At 35.8% G+C, this 17282-nt stretch overlaps 1 protein-coding gene across 3 annotated transcripts in view; it reads left to right on the plus strand.

Moving 5' to 3' along the window:
* Positions 1-17282, plus strand: part of Neto1 (neuropilin and tolloid like 1) — a 107832-nt gene that overhangs the window by 71758 nt on the left and 18792 nt on the right. For all 3 annotated transcript variants that reach the window (XM_029472116.1, XM_029472118.1, XM_029472117.1), the window contains exon 8: positions 9136-9364. In XM_029472116.1, coding sequence (XP_029327976.1) covers positions 9136-9364 — 229 coding nt within the window. The remainder of the gene's footprint in view (positions 1-9135; positions 9365-17282) is intronic.

Below are 17282 nucleotides of genomic sequence, written 5' to 3' on the forward strand. Positions count from 1 at the left end.
AGGAGAGGAGAGGAGAGGAGAGGAGAGGAGAGGAGAAGAAAAAGAGAAAGGGAAGAGGAGAGAGAAGTGAGAGAAGTGAGAGATAAAGGAAGAACGGAGTGAGAGTAAGAGAGAGTAATAGTAAGAGAGCGAGGTGGGGGCTAAGCACCCCTTTTATGGTCTTCAATGTTGCTAGGTAACTGGGGAGGAGTTTAGCCTGAAGGTCAGAAGCTTGGGCCATACTGACCATGCTTCTCTTGTGGGGGCTGTGGGAGGTGGTACTTTAGGTAGGGACTGGGGTTCCAGGAGCATGAGGGAACGCCTACCATGTCATGAAGGTGAATTATGACCATCGGGGTTCAGACATCAGCTAGATTGGAGACTAGCCTGCAATTCCCCACACAAGTATTTGTAGAAAAGCACATTAAGCTGAATGCAGCACCTGAAAAATGAATGTATATTATCCATTCAACTCCGCCTGGGTGTAGACTCATGAGTCCCTACATTTTCGGAGGAGCTATTGGCAGCTAATGGTTTCCAGAAGAGGATATGCCCCTTTCTTCTGTTGTAGCTATTGCTAAGTTAACCATAGTCTATTGGAATAGCCTATTACTCCTCTTCCTGCAAGCAACTTTAACTAAAGTTGGGTCTTTTTAAAAATTGCATGGATCTGGGAGACAGACTACTTGGAAAATGGACAGTAAAAGTAAGAAGGGCATAAGACAGGGTAACGGAGAGATGGATATAGCTACAATACATTATATATCTATGAATATAGGACAATAGAAATTCTTACAAACAATATTTAGAAAACTCATATAACATTTATGTTAAACTATACCTAGGAAGAAAGAACACAGCATGCATCTCCCCAGTCTACATTGTTTTAGGAACTGTACTTTGTCTATTTGATATGAGAGATAAACATTTATTAATTCAATATACTTAGGGTTCTGTGATGGGGATCAAATGATATTCTAGGGGCAGTATGAGAGCAGAACTTGGCAGGGGTCTTGCATAATAATTACATCAAGTAATTTTTGGCCGACATCACATGAAAGTCCCGTTAGAATCCAAATTCCATAAATATGTGTTTTTGATTAGCCCAGACATTTGGCTAGCTATTAGTAGGGCTAGAGCAATGGCAGTAATCTCAAAACCCCTGGGCCATTCTGATAATACAGAGCCACTATAATCAGTCAAAAGATCCAATTTACCCAAGGAGAAAGGAGACAGAATTAAAAGATTCACCAAACATGTGCCAAGGAGAGTGAATCATTAATGTTTGGGGAGAATAAAGATCTACCTTTTGATAACTACATATTATTTTTATTATTTCAAATTAAAGTTAATTTTTGTATAAAACCAAAATATTAAATCTGCTTATAGTCAAATCAACATGGAAAGGTGAAAAATACGTCAGTATTTCAATAAAAAATATCATGCTGTTAACACTGTTTATATATGATGACCTATGTATAGGGGTCGGAGTTTATGAGACCTCCAGTTGCCAGTCCCAGTTCTAACTTTGTAAGTGTATCAAAGAAAGACATATCTGGTTATATTAAATTAAGTTACCTGGTAAAGGATGATTGAGGGATACCTGTGAAACTGTCATTCAGGTGCCATTGAGCAAAGGGAAGTAGTCCAGCTGAGTCTGATCTAATCACACAGCCCTTAAAAGCAGAGGTTTGTTTCTTTATTGGCCAAGGAAAGATCCATGGAGTCAGAGGAACAAGGGAACTTCATCAGCATGATGGTAGCCATGGGGGTAAATGGTAGTGCTGGTCTCAGAAGTACAAGAACATGGAATTTCAGACTTTGAAAAGATAATTAAATATAAATCTGGAGTCCTTCTAACCTGGGATTTGTGCAGTAATAAACAGACCTACTAAATCTGATGACATTTCATCGGTAACATGAGAAGATAAATGCAATAAACTCTGGGTAATGATTAGAGTTGAAAACATTAAAAGTACCAGGGGTTTTAGGGACTGAGTCTGCTTTCATTATCCCAAATTATGAGAATGAAAATTGAAATTTTAATGTAGTAAACAATAGCTAATGAGAATTATAGTTAAACTTTTTTTTTCTTTGAGACAGGGTTTCTCTGTGTAGCCCTGGCTATCCTGCAACTCACTCTGTAGACCAGGCTGGCCTCGAACTCAGAAATTCACCTGCCTCTGCCTCCCAAGTGCTGGGATTAAAGGCACGCGCCACCACGCCCAGCTATAGTTAAACTTTAAAAGGCAATATTAGTTGTAAAGTGTAAGATGTAGAAGGCTACTCAAATGTTTTGCTATTTTCTATAAATGTCTAAATACCACTTAAATATCTTTATACCATGATCTGTTGTTAAGTGCTTATGTTTTTAACATTTTAGAAGACAGTATTATTTATGTTTCCCAAGTGAAGATTTTTTCAACCATCCAAATTCATGTAATATTCTATCTGATATAATCTTGACCTTTCCAGTCACAAACAACAATCACAAAGCCTTAGGTACATGTTTTTAGACTGGTTCAAATATTAAGATGTCCAGTTATCTTGAATTCATGAATAACATATGGCAGACCAGAGGTGACTAAACATTTATTTGTTGTGAATAAAATCTTCCTTTGAGACTCAAATAATTGTTTCAGTCCTTGCTTTTCATATCATTATGACACAATGGGAGGAGCTTCTGAGCAGCTGGTATTAAATTTTCTTTGTAGTGAGTTACATAATAGCTTAAGCTAAATTCACTTGTTTTGCATAGAAACACAGCACTGCCTTCTGTATTGCTGCAATTTGGAAAATAGATACTACCAGAAATGGTTTATATGTTCTGAAGTTGCCCATGTCTTTTTCAATAAATCATCCTGTCAGCTCCAACCCTTTGTGATTGATTAAAAAGGAAAACGCATCAAAATGATTCACTGAGAAGAGATTTGGATCTGACTATTTCACTAGAGTTATATATTACGCTGTTGATCATTTCCCTTTGCCCTCCCTCACAGAGGGAGGAGAGAGATGTTTCTTTCTTATTTTTTCCGTTTGCTCCCTGTAATAAGTCTTTTCTTGGAGCCACTATGTCACAAATCTTAAACACTGATTCTAGTCATAATGGTCATCTTAAAATCTCATTTAAAATGAGATTGCTTTATGTTAGATGTTTGTATGATTAGAAATTCAGGATGCACATTTGGGCTAAACCCAACTTTGTATAAAAGTGAAATTTTTTCAAAATAATTGAATCCATAGATACAGCAGATGTTCAGTGTTTGCTTGATTTGTTATTTTTATAAATATGCATGTGCATGCATGTGTGTTTGTGTGTGTGAGAGTGTGTATCTGTGTGCACACATGAGCACAAGTGCCCTCAGAAGACCGAAGATGGAATTTAGATTGCCTGCAGCTGAATATACAGGTTGTTCTGATACACCAGTGGTAGTTGCTTGGAACTGAATTTGGGTCTTTTCTGCAAGTGCCATAAGTGCTTTCAAACACTGAACCATTCTTTTCAGACCCTGGATTAATTTTTTAAGGAAAATATAATTATATAAAATGTTTACCATATTGCACTTAAGATATACACTTAAAACTTTTAGATGTCCATGGAGTTAAAAAACCTCAAGTATTATTTTCATAATTAAAATTATCCCTCTTTTCTTCTTTTCCTCTTGAATATACAAATAGCTAAATTTATTCTGAGAAAAAAAATACACAAAATGACAAGGGATTTGGGCCAATATTTATGGGAGGTTGTTGACTGTTGCCTTCCAATACCAAGAAGAGATTTCTGAAATTTTCAGAGAAATGTTATATTACAGAGACTGTAGCTAATGAAAAAAACTTGATCAGAATGCTTCAAAAGGAATTTAGGTTATGTATGAACAGCCCCCATTCTTGTGAACCAAATGCCTTTCTCTTAGACTTTATTTCCCTATTAAATACAAACATTGAAGTTCAAAATAATCACAAATGCTTCATATGTGTTCATGAAGAGCCCAGTAAAGTCAGTTATGTAGTTCTTCCATAAATATGTCTCTGTGGGTGAGGGCATCCTTTGAGATACAGAAGCATCTGAGATGGCAGACATTGCCTATCACTGCTCTTCATGAACACATGACAACCAATGACACAGTGGCAATGCAAACACACTGCAAGATGTCGAAAAGTTGAAGCTTGAGCCAAGCATGCAGTCTGATTTTCTAACTACAACACCCTACAAAATTAAGTAGTAGCCCTAGCTTTATTGTCAGTGCTTTTTAAAAATAGTAATTTATTTCAAAGGTCACATTCATCATCCGAGTCTCATTGATAACTTCATCAACAGATTTCTGAACTTCTTTAGGAAAATGGAAAGAGTTAACTTTATGGGGCTTTCCCATACCCCGTTTTCATTTTGTTACAGTTAATTTTCCTTAAGATGATAATTTTACCTTTGGAATTTATGACATATGAATGTTTTCTAAAAGCTTTCCATAAGACTGTATAAGATGCAATGAAGGTACTGAGCAGGTTGGTGTCAAAATGATTTAAAGCCCAAACTTGTACAAAGGTAAAACTATAAAAGTGACTGCCTGTGTCACTTCAAAAAATAAAAATAAAAGACTTGGCTTTCCTGAATCCCAGTTCTCTTTGCCTTTAACAGTTTTTGCACAAATCTGCTTATAGAGGAATTTAAATTCAGCAACATGGCTGTCCTGGCAAGGGATCACATACTAAGACATTCTAGATTCTATGTGATCCAGCTGGAAAAACACACCATTAACTCTTCTGGCTGGAATACAGACATGCCCTTAGTACACACCTTTAATCTCTAACAATTAAGGTAAGGTTAGTTTCTGGAAGGAAGTAGCCACATTTGAAAGTGATGTCTAATTGAGGGGCAGACAAAGTAACAAATCAGAGAAAGATTTGACAGAATAAGTCAGAGATAGGTTTAAGATCAACTCTCATGAGGACAGGAAAGAGAGGCAAGTTAAGAATTCTACAGGGAGAGAAAAGGGTGCCAGTTTTACTTGGAGAGTTTTACTGGAACAGAGAGAACAATCTAGATACAGGTAAAGACAGAAAGAGCTAGAGAATGAGAAGGAGCCAGATTAGATCATATTGCCAAAGTTAGTATGAGGCTTAGCAGAACAATTCAGTCAGAAGCCAAGAGTAGCTGAATTCAGTCGGTAGACTAGGAAGATTAGATTGTATGAAGGCTAGAAGTTTCCAGGCCTAGGCTAAGGAAGAGTTAAGCCTGCAGGGAAAAAATTCTGGGCTTAGCCCAGGTTGTTTGTTCACACACCTTGGGTATGACTCTTATCTCATCCCTTCATTTGAAAAAATAAAAGTGAAATTTACATCTCTTCTTGCTTAGAGGGCTGCACAGAATAATTAATTTGAAGTCTAGTGACTCCTTTCTAATAATAATAAATTAGTATTCCAATCTGTGTTTCTGCTTGCAGTATAAGGAACTGGAAAAGTGCTTAGATATATTATGTCACAAAATATTTGGACTCAAAAATGTCAAATGAAAAACTTAATTTCTTCCTGATTCAGTTAATCATTTTCATTCAGCATTTTTCTTTTTGCAATTATAGGTATTTTGTTGTTAAACTTTGTAAAACTACTGATAGCCATGGTCATATTTGTATTTCAAAAGGTGGACTGTGCTGTGTCATGTATACTTGTGAATGCATCTCTTGATGGTAAAACTGTGTATTTCTTTCTTGAATTTGCATGTTCTTTTGACAGATGATAAACTATGTTAGGGATATTGTGGAGTATTTTAGAATATACATGTATTCCAACAATTTATATTTTGTGTTATCTTACAAAATCGGCAGATTCTCAGTTAGCTTTTTCATTTCAAAAGTTCATCATAGAACTTTCAGACAGATAAATTTTAGTCAGGGAAGAGCATAGGAACCAGATGAAAAGAATCTAAAAGACAGAGCTTACAATTCTTATTTCAGGGACTCACATTGATTGGATTATGTGTCTTAAGTAAACTATGATTTATTTTATTACTTGCTCCATCTTCCTAATAAAGGTCACCTGAAAAATGTCTTATTTTTAAAAGCATTTCATGTGAGTATGTGAAAGACATAGTGTTGCAATAGCAAAAATTTGGCAGATTTAACATTTTTCAGATTTATTTTTTCCATAATTTTATTTATTGCTTGGAATTTTCACGGGCATACATGTTACTTGATCATGTCTCTCCCTCACTTATCCACTCTAACTGTCCCTAAGACACCCACAGCACACCCTCCCAACTTCATATCTTCTTAGTAGTATGTTTGCTTATTTATTCATATATCTATCTATTTATTTATTTATTTACTAATTTTAACCTTATAAATCCAATTTGTGATACAGATACGTGAATGGACATTGGGTCATCTTCTGAGGTATAACAATGGCCACATGTTATATGCCTAAAGAAGAACAATTATTCCTCCCCCAGAGGCCATCAATAGCACCTCAGCAGGGGCTGAGTCTTGAGAGCCCCACCTCCCCATATCCATCATGGATTATTGTGATTGAGTTGATCTTGCGTAGATTTATAAGCAATTACTGCTGATTGAGTCCATGTCTACAGTATCCATGCCATGTGCAGAGAACAGTCTTCCACATTCCTCCTATCCACCCTCCATCTCTGTGCTCTTTCTGTCCTCTGCAATGCCTCCTAAAACCTGGAACAAGTCAGAAGAATATTAAATAAACAACTGAGCACGTGCAGATATGTTCAGTACCTTGGACAGCGACACGTTACTTAGTTGTCTGTTATCCATAGCAACAAGAAGCTTCTTTGGCTAAGGTTGGAGCCCCACAAATCTACTTCCTTGCATGAGATGAGTAGAGCGCCAGTACTCCTTAGCGGCCCAATTCTGCTCATCTGCTCATATTTCTCTGTGTCTTCTCAAAGTTATATCAAGGTAACCCAGTGTGAACCATCGCAGCTCATTTCTGCCTTATGCAGGCCTACAATATATTGTTCTACACTTTATATTCTTTGGATATATGTCATATTTTGTTCTGATAGTTACTTTAAATAATCATTACAAGGGACAATAGGATGTGTCCATAATTATTATTTATAGCACCTAAAACCACATTGGATTTATGGATAGCCAATAAATATATGATGAACACTGAACAAATGAAATTAATAAAGGAAGTGGGAGTTCTAGTTAGTTAAGTCGATGGGAAGCACCACAGGGACTCTAACTTAAAGTATGTTCAATTGAAATCGAGCATGGAGGCTAAAATAGAAAATGCTGCTAGAGTTAGGAAGTCAAGTGGGAAGTTTTTTCTTTGGAATGTAATAATTGTACTAGACCTTGACACATTCAGAAGAAGTTGCAACAGACATTTGGGACCACTTCCTTCAAATGAAAGCCTGCTGATGAAGAAGAAAGCTTGGATTACTAGAGACAAAAAAAAAAAAAGGGAGAGGTAGGGAAAGGAAGGGATGGAAGGGAAGAGAAGAGATGGGAAGGGAAGGGACAGAATGGGAAGGGAAGGAAAGAAAGAGGGAAGGGGATAGAGGGGGAACAAGGTTTCTCAATGATTTTACTTCACCTCACATGACAATTTGGGTTAAAGGCATGGGCTCATTGATTTTGTACTTGCACATGTTAATTTTACCTGGGTTGGGAATTGAGCCACATTGTAGAAACTGAACCTGACAGACACACAGGCTATTGAGGAGATTGTTAAAATATACTGTTTCATGGGACAGGGCATACAATTGACTTGTAAGAGAAGCTATAGGGACCAATGCCTATTTTATAATAGCATTGAAGGCAATTAATATATTTTTATTAGCTGAAATGCTGAAATTATGATCAGGGTAGACATTTACAGATCTGGAAAAACAATTGTGATTTTATTTACAGTTTTTGAAATAATACTTTTAGAGAAAACATATGTAGAAAGGCAAAAGTAAACTTAAAATAAATGGATACATTTAGCTTGTGTGTGTGCTAGGTGAAGTAAACAAAATTTAAAGGAAAAAGCCTATATGTGTATGATTAGAAAATAAAATATTAACAATTGATGTGTCAAAGGAGGCCTGTCTTATTCAGATATCATTCTTCTTGCATCTCTACTCATTTGCCTCAGTAACTTTCACTTTACACTATTCCTCTAGTTTCACATTCTCTGTTGGTGTAATGATTTAATTAATACATGTTTTCCATGCTTTCTTCCATTCCTTGCTATTGTTTGCACACTGCACCATTATGCACCATTATGCACCATTATGGCTGCAACCCACTAAAAGGCCAGCTGTGGCTTTTGCTGAACGGATGGACGGATGAACAAACAAGTTCTTGTAGTTTGGTTCTTGCTGGAATCCATCACTTATGGTTCAGAATGCACATTGGCAGAGTCAGAGTGTGTCCCTTCATCAAGAACAAGTGTGTTAGAAGCAGGGTATCCTTGAGAAAGGAGGCCTCACTTGTAGCTTATACTCTGTGAGCCTAAGTGATCACATCTGAGTCCAGCAGCATGAGAGTCAAAGAATTGTTGGGAACTTTAAAAATGAATTGGTGTCAAGGTACATCGCATTCATTAAATGCTAATTTTATTTGTGTACAATTAGCTAAATGACCTGATCTTAAGTGAGATAAAATACATAAAGTGGTCTTGTAAAAAATGTTTTTATATGCTCTACCTCAAAGCTGAAACGTTGCAATCTAAACAGCTTGAAATAAAAAACTATCTTTCAATATCAGCTCTGTTTTCTTTTAGTTTTAATGTAAATTATTCTTTTATATACCCTTTTATTTTAAAAGCAAAGTAACCATGGCAGTAGAACAATAGTACATAAAGAAGAATTTAAAGTTACTTCTGTAATCAAAACAAAACAGTGTATAAGTTTTGAGAGCTAACAGCTGTTTTTAGATGCATCATGGGATGACATCAGGATCATTTGTGGGGGGAGAAAGAAAACTTAGCTAAAGGAAATGGTGCATTTACATTTTTTAAACAGCATAATAGCAGTTAAAAAATATTAAAGGTAATTTGCTTTGCACTAGTTCGTCTGCCTGTGGCCCACAAGGGGAAATAATGGGACTGATTGCAATCAAGGCTGTCTTGTGAGACTGAACAAAAAGAAGGAAGCCCTAGCTCTGCTTTAAACGAACAGTTTATTTTGTCTTTGTTTTACAGATTTACTTACGTTTCTTGGACTATGAAATGCAGAATTCAAATGAGTGCAAAAGAAACTTTGTGGCTGTCTATGACGGAAGCAGCTCCGTGGAGGATTTGAAGGCCAAGTTCTGCAGCACAGTGGCTAATGACGTCATGCTGCGCACAGGCCTTGGGGTGATCCGCATGTGGGCAGACGAGGGCAGCCGGAACAGCAGGTTTCAGATGCTCTTCACATCCTTTCAAGAACGTAAGATTCTCTTACTTGACTGTTTGTCCTTCAGAAGTGTCCAGGGCTGCAAAACTCCTCAGCTGTTAATGGGGTTTTCTTCATGCAGTATGCGCACAGCAGGGTGTTCCCTAATAAACTCTTAACACAAGTGAGGTTCTTTCCCTCTCATTCTGATGCAGTGACAAGTGAGGGTTACATATTACAACCTGAGTATTTATCTTCGTATATGCATCACAGCCTTTCCTAAGCTTGTGCAAGCTCTTCCATTGGGAAATCATGGGTTTTGTTTGTCTTTGGGTTTAGCTCTTCCCAAGTATATGAAGATAATGCTATAGTTTCTGATGAAGCTTGAATTTAAATATCGTTTTTTTTTTTTTTTCAAAACTGAATACAAAATGTGAGTTGTTAGCTTTGGTAAGTTTCCCCTTCAGTCTGCTTTAAAATGAACAGGCTTGCTACTTCAGAGCCACAGTTAAAGTAAGGTGAGGGAGAGCGTGGGAAGGCAGATTAGGAAAAACTTCAGAAGATGTCTAAGTGATAGAATGATATTTAAAGTACAGAAATTTGTTTTGCTTTTTCCACACTTTGAAAATTACAGTTTAATGAATAATGAGGTGTATGAGCAGATAGATATGTTAGGATATTCTTGGAGAACTTTGGCTATTTAATCGTTCACAAAAATAAACAAATTAAAAAAAATTCCCAAGAAATTCAGCGTTAAAGGGTAAGAGCCTTATACTTTCAAGCTGTGCATTTTTGCTTGAACAGAAACAATGAAAAATAGTTTGGAACCTACTAAGATATATTATTGTACTTCAAATGATCACATTATGTATGGCAAATAAAATGTGTTATATAAATAAAACATACCAAACAAAACATTGAGAATAAAATAACTAAGATAATAGCTCTCCTATTAACTGTATTTCACAACACATTAAAACTGTATTTCACAGCACAGGGGGGCAAGATTTTTAAGTTTAGGATTTGCTAAAATAATTAGATAATTATTTTATAAAACATACAAACTCATTTGACTTTAAATTCCTCTCTGATGACCCAGCTGGGGCAATCTGTGGCACCAGAATCCTTGAATGACACTTGATCTTTGTAAATGGTACCATGGATTTCAAGTGAGTTAGATATCCTGCCCAGCTGCGGGTTGTCTGTACACATGGAAATCTCTGTCTTCATCTCAGGGCTTGGTAAAATGCTGGAGATCTTGGATCTTTAAATCATTCAGGTATTTATAAAGATCATTTTATACTTTTAGACTATAATATAAAGAAATTCTTATTGGAAATTATGGTGACTTATGCTGTATAGCTCAGTCACATTTAGTGCAGTGGACGTTTGATAAGAGGCTTCAATAGACTCCTTCATTAAAGTATTAATTACAATTTTAATGTGTTGTGAAATACAGTTAATAGGAGAGCTATCATCTTAGTTATTTTATTCTCAATGTTTTGTTTGGTATGTTTTATTTATATAACGCATTTTATTTGCCGTGCGTAATGTGATAATCTGAAGTACATATGTGCTACAGAACTGTTACACCTAGTCAGTCATGATGTAATTTTTTCTGGCAGAATGCCAAGAGATGAATAATAAGTGTTCTCACCAAGGAGAGAAAAATTTCAGAGGATCATATTGATGGGCAAGAAGTAGCCGTGGCACGTTGTGACGACTTTATATGTTCAGTTACTGTTAAAGGGTTCTCTGATATGTGTGCATGCACTGAGGAGAGGCAGAGAACAACATTGCGGAGTTAGTTCTTTCCTTCGAAGGATCAAACTTAGGTTACCAGACTTGTAGACATATGCATGTTTAGATGCTCAGCTCTCTAACCTGACTCCTATTATGATGACTTTATTTTAAACATACTTTTCAATTTGGAATCATGACCTACTGAGGTCACCTATCTAATTTAACTGTCAAAAATATGGAATGGCAAACTACTGTGCTATCTATTAAGTACCACGAAAGATCTGCAATTTTTATCTACTGCTCTGTAAAATTTAATACAGATAAATGAAACTATACTGCTCAATTTAAACTATGACTTAAAATTTTATTTTACTCTAGTGCAATAAGAGACAATAACTCCATTTTATGAGGGAAGCACACTCAGCTGTGTAATTAAATGACATGCAGAAAGACATCAGGTACATGGGATGTTGTGTTGATCAAAATGAAAGTCTTATAGTTTAACCCTTGGTGTTTTGTATGGAAAGTAATCCACTGGAAAGCTCAGGTACATGTGAGATAGAAGGAAACTACAATGGACATGCAAGATCCCCTTTTTACTAAAATGGATTATTAGATTCTATGTGTATCTATAAATCTGCATGCATATAAGAAATGGTGCATTATGTCATGCTATGCACCTATTAGATAAGTATAGTTGAGAGAAAATGTAATATTTCAGTGTCTCTGAATGTATGAACTATTGAAGCCATTTAGTGAGTAATTATGTCAATTAACAATTAATTGATAGGATGCAGGATGTTCCTTTAACGTGTGAGTGAAGTTCCACCCACAGGCTTGGAATGAGTTTTATAATAACAGTTTCTGCGATCATTACGTTCATTTGCAATAAGCTTTTGCTAAAGGGTTGCTGTGTTATCTGGGTTTTCTTGCACATTATACTGAATGTTCTCTGTTGTTGAACAAAACATGTTCAATTGGTCAATTGAAATTTGGGTGATTTTTATAAATCCTTCAAATCCATATGTTAAGAATCTAATAACCAAACGTGAAGCCCTTGTAAAATGATTAGATTTCAAAGACAGGCACTCTTGGATAGGATTGGGCTCCACAGACAGTGTCATCAGAAGCTGATTCAATCCTTCCTCCTGTGAAGACACGGTGGGGTAGTTTTACCTATCACCTGATTGTACCCAAACACTAAATGTCTGGTATGTAGTCTTGGACTTTTCAGATTCTAGAAAACCAAAGTCTCTTTCTTGTAAGTAAACCAGTAGTTTGTATTTTACTATAACATCGTAGGTAGACTAAATATTCCTAAAGAATTTTTTACCATGGGGATTTACTTTCCTTGCTTGACTATTATGGTTAAGAATTCTGTTTGTGGTGTGACAAGGGAAGTCACTATGCAATGAAATGGGTGTGTGTACTGCTTGATTCATTGGAACCGTGCTCTACTAGGTAAGATATGAAAATATAAGAATACAAAGTGGACATTAGTTTGAAGTGGTGGCTTGGGACAACTTTGGGGTCCCTATATAAGTATCAAGGTGACTCACTGAAGAAGCTTCAGGTTTCTTACCTAATGTGGATTTATGTAACATTATTTTTTGTAGATAATTTAGAATTGAATTGTGAATGACAATGATGACAATATATATATATATATATATATATATATATATATATATATATATATAGTGTGTGTGTGTATGTGTATGTATTATCTTGTTTTCTGTTTCTAATAATGTAATATGTGTAGACTGAAAATGTCATAAAGAAGAGATGCAAATTTAGAGTTGAGAATAATTAATGTTCAGAGTTTATGCCTGTTCTTGTAATGGATGATAATATCATATCTCTACCTGCATGTGTGAGTATTACACACATGTGGACACATGTGTGTATTTGTAGGCATGTGGGATTATGTGTGTGACTCTCTTTGTGTGTACTGTCTCTCTTCTGATTTATGAAACCTCCAGCAGTCAATGACAAGCCTCCATAGAGATAAATTTTTTATCATAATCCATTCCCAAAGACCCCATTCCTACCATCCATCAAGAATAAATATATATCCATCTTCTAAATATATCACCACAGAAATCAAACACCAGTATGTGTAGAAAAATAATATTCAAGCAAGAGCCATAGGTATATAGATTTTTCAAAAGTCACAAAATACATAATGTAGTTGTATGCCCAGAGCAAATGTATACCTTAAAACACATATTTAGTATATGATTTATGGTCTGTTCATCAAAGGTTGATGAAGATAGGTGACCACTAGGGTCTTGTCAGCAGACTTCTACATGATTTTCAAACCTGATTTGATTCTTTGGCCCCATTCTGTCCAAATTCTGGCTGCATATCACATTCACGTGTTAAAATCAGAGTGTATAGCACATTTGCCTCTCATTACTATCAGACAAACATAAAATAAAAGTGAACACATTCTATAGGATCTAACAATATGATGGCTGAGAGATACCAGTATATACATTTTAAATCATCAAACTTTTATCCCTTCTCATCTGAATTATTTGCAATAATGGAGAAAATGTGTTTATCATGAGGACGTAGGCTCATTGTCGTGTCAGCAGATGTTTAGCTTGCACAAGCCCATTAGAAACTTATTACAAAGTCTGTCTTGCATGACCATATCTGCCACAGAAATAATACTAGTTAACAGTAGATGCAAGACCTTAGAAATGGAAAAGGATTTTCCCACAGTGAAGGCTGGGAAATCACCCTCTGTGTATCTGGCTTCATGGGGCAGAAGAAACAAACAAACAAACAAACAAACAAACCAAACCAAACCAAACCAAACCAAACCAAACCAAACCAAACCAAACCAAACCAAACCAAACCAAAACAAAACAAAACAAAACAAACCAAACCAAACCAAACCAATCCAAACCAAACCAAACCAAACCAAACCAAAACAAAACAAAACAAAACAAAACAAAACAAAACAAAACAAAACAAAACAAAACCCATCTCCTCTCAGGTCCCTCTCACGCTCACCAGAGACATTACCAAAATTGCAGTATGTGCTGCTGTTCAGAACAGATGAACACTTTTTAAAGATGGGCATACCCAGAACAAAAGCAATATGGTGGCCCTAAAGTCCAGGTGTTTGTCAAGGTGTAAAAGGACCTCTGTACTACTAGGGAAAATAATTCTGGCCCACTCTTAAATAGAATTGTTAATGATAGATTGAGTTTTATCTTACAAAATTATGTCAAAGTTTTTCTAATAATACAGCTTAAGTTATTTACATCAATTTCCATTTTAGAATTATGTCAAAGTTTTTCTAATAATACAGCTTAAGTTATTTACATCAATTTCCATAGTCTCTGACTTTATCCTGGAGAGCCAACCAATTGAAAAGATTACATGTAGTAAAATTTATCTTTAAGTACATTTATTCACATCCAATTATGGCAGATATATTTATTTAACATTAACTGAACGTCAGAATAGGAATGCTGGAGATGCTGGTAAATTCCACCTGTTCAGGTTGAATCAGCGGCTGCCTTTCCTAAGCCACTGCTCTGGGATTTGTGCGTGAATTCAGTAATGGGGATGGGTAGACCACATCAGTCTATACAATTCTCGCTTATTGAGAGCTGTTTACTGTTCAAGTCTCATGCACAATAAACTATCAGGTCTTGATTGATAAGCAGAAAATATGCATTATGAATAGATATTCTTAAATACTGAACACTTTAAGGTCATATGGAAATTATTTACAATAATTTTCTCAAATAACTTATAAAGACAGGCCAAAGTAGTAGGTTTATTTATGATTACTATTGTAAAGGATATCCTTTGTTTTTCAAAAGACATAGGAAGAATCATTCTTAGATGTGTTAAGAAAATTCTCAGAGAATGAAGACAACATATAATGCACAGGATACAGCAGTACTTAGAATTAGTTTCTGACATTTCTGACATGAGTGGTGCTGAATTTGTATTCCATAGCCAAGTTTTCCCTCAGCATTTGTATCCTTAATCAAATAGTTATAAGGTGATAAAAAAGGGAAGGCCATCGTGGAAATCCTGACCTAGCCATTTAATACTATGTGTAAAAATGAAACTTAATCTGGTTATATCGGTTACACCAGAGGAGCCAGTTGAATTGGTGGCTTCTTAGGGCATCAGATATTATAGACCAAAGAGTGTCTGGCCACCAACAAGAAGGAAAACAAAGAATTGAGTCAGACAACTCCAAGAATCTGAATTCTACATAGACTAAAAACATGGGAGGAGGACTCCTGGCACAAAGTTGATCATAGCTACAGCTGAAGTGTGCATTGCAACTTGTGTGATGATCTTATAAAGATGATGTGAAGATAACTGGGTGATGTTTAAAGATTCTGGTAATTTGTTAATTGATACTGTCATCTCAAAATGCAGGTCTCTTTTAGACCATGATATTGTTGAGATTTAATGGAGACAGCTTTTCCTGTCACAGCAGATATTCTAGTCCTCTGACCTGAGATGCAGGAGTTGTATAGTAGACTTATGAATTAAGGACAGGCACCTTTGACCAGCTGTGCTCTGCATTTTGAGCAATTGTGGTCTCCATCTGCTGCAAAAAAAAAGATGCTCCTTTGATGAGCAGAGAGGGCTACACTTATCTGTGGGTATCAGGATAAACATTTGATTGTAGTTATAAATTATACTGTTATAAAAACATTAAGATATTTAATCAATAATAACACTTTTTTTCTGGATAGATAATGCCAGATACAATGATTAACTTTGGATGATTACTGAGACTGAAAGGTACTATATTTAACTGTGTTTCACCAAGTAAATTTTATGTTTTAAGAAAAGAAATGCCATTGGTTACAATGATTCAAATTATAAATTGATGTCTCAGTGAGATAGATTTCAAGATCTCACTATTATAAACTGCTGAGTTTAAAGTAGATTAAGAGCACTTTATTAATGTAGGAAATATTTACTTGTGTATATCATACAGTAACATAAATACCAGATGGCATATATTTAAATATCAACAGTACACAAAATATGCTGAGAAAATTGCTGGATATATGTCATATGTTGGCACATCTTCCTAAAGCAGACACAAAACCCAATGTGGGTAATAAAACTGAATATATTTATGTGCATGATATTTAATATTTGTATTAATGAAAAACCATTATAGCTAAAATTCTTATGAATGGCAGACTAAATCCTGTTGTTAACCCTATAAGAAGTAGGAATTGAAGAAGGAAATAAGAAAAAAGATGATGACTGTATGAGAAATGGAGAGAAAAACAAATAAGTAGTTATTCATAAAGTAGTCTATGTTCTTTCCCATAAAGTTCTCTTCTCTATGGGAGATGAGTCTATATGTAGCTGTAAGAGAAGAGTGTGCATTCAGCGTGGCATTTGCTTTTCATCCATCAGACTAGAGTTTGGAATTGGCAAAGTGCAATGAAAGCTTTTTTATTTCTCGTAGGAAACAAGGTGACTGAGGGACAGTCTAACACCTCACATTAAAACATGCACCATTATATTTTAAAATGATTTTTAATGATAAGCAGTTTATACAATAACAAAGCATACGTTTAAAACAATGAGGGCTGGAGCTGAAAGACAGCTCAGTGGTGAAGAGCTCATAATATATGACTAAGGGTCCTAGGGACTTTCCCAACATATGCCAGGATGGTCACAACTGCACAACCAATCCTGGGTCACACTGCACAACCAATCCTGGGTCACAAATGTACAACCAATCCTAGATCACAACTGTACAACCAATCCTGGGACACAGCTGTACAACCAATCCTGGTTCACAAATACACAACTGAAACTAGATCACAACTGCACAACCAATACTGGGTCACAACTGCACAAGCAATTCTAGATCACAACTGCACAACCAATACTGGGTCACAACTGCACAACCAATTCTAGATCACAACTGCACAACCAATACTGGGTCACAACTGTACAACCAATTCTAAATCACAGCTGCACAACCAATCCTGGTTCAAAAATGCACAACTGAAACTAGATCACAACTGCACAACCAATACTGGGTCACAACTGTACAACCAATTCTAGATCACAACTGCACAACCAAGCTCCAATAAATCCAATACCTCTTATGAATATATGAATTTCACAGGACACAGGCACCTGCATTCACACACACACACACACACACACACACACACACACACACACACACACACTTAAAAATAAATGT

Source organism: Mus caroli, chromosome 18 (genome assembly GCF_900094665.2).
Source record: "Mus caroli chromosome 18, CAROLI_EIJ_v1.1, whole genome shotgun sequence".
Classification (NCBI taxonomy): Eukaryota; Metazoa; Chordata; class Mammalia; order Rodentia; family Muridae; genus Mus; species Mus caroli.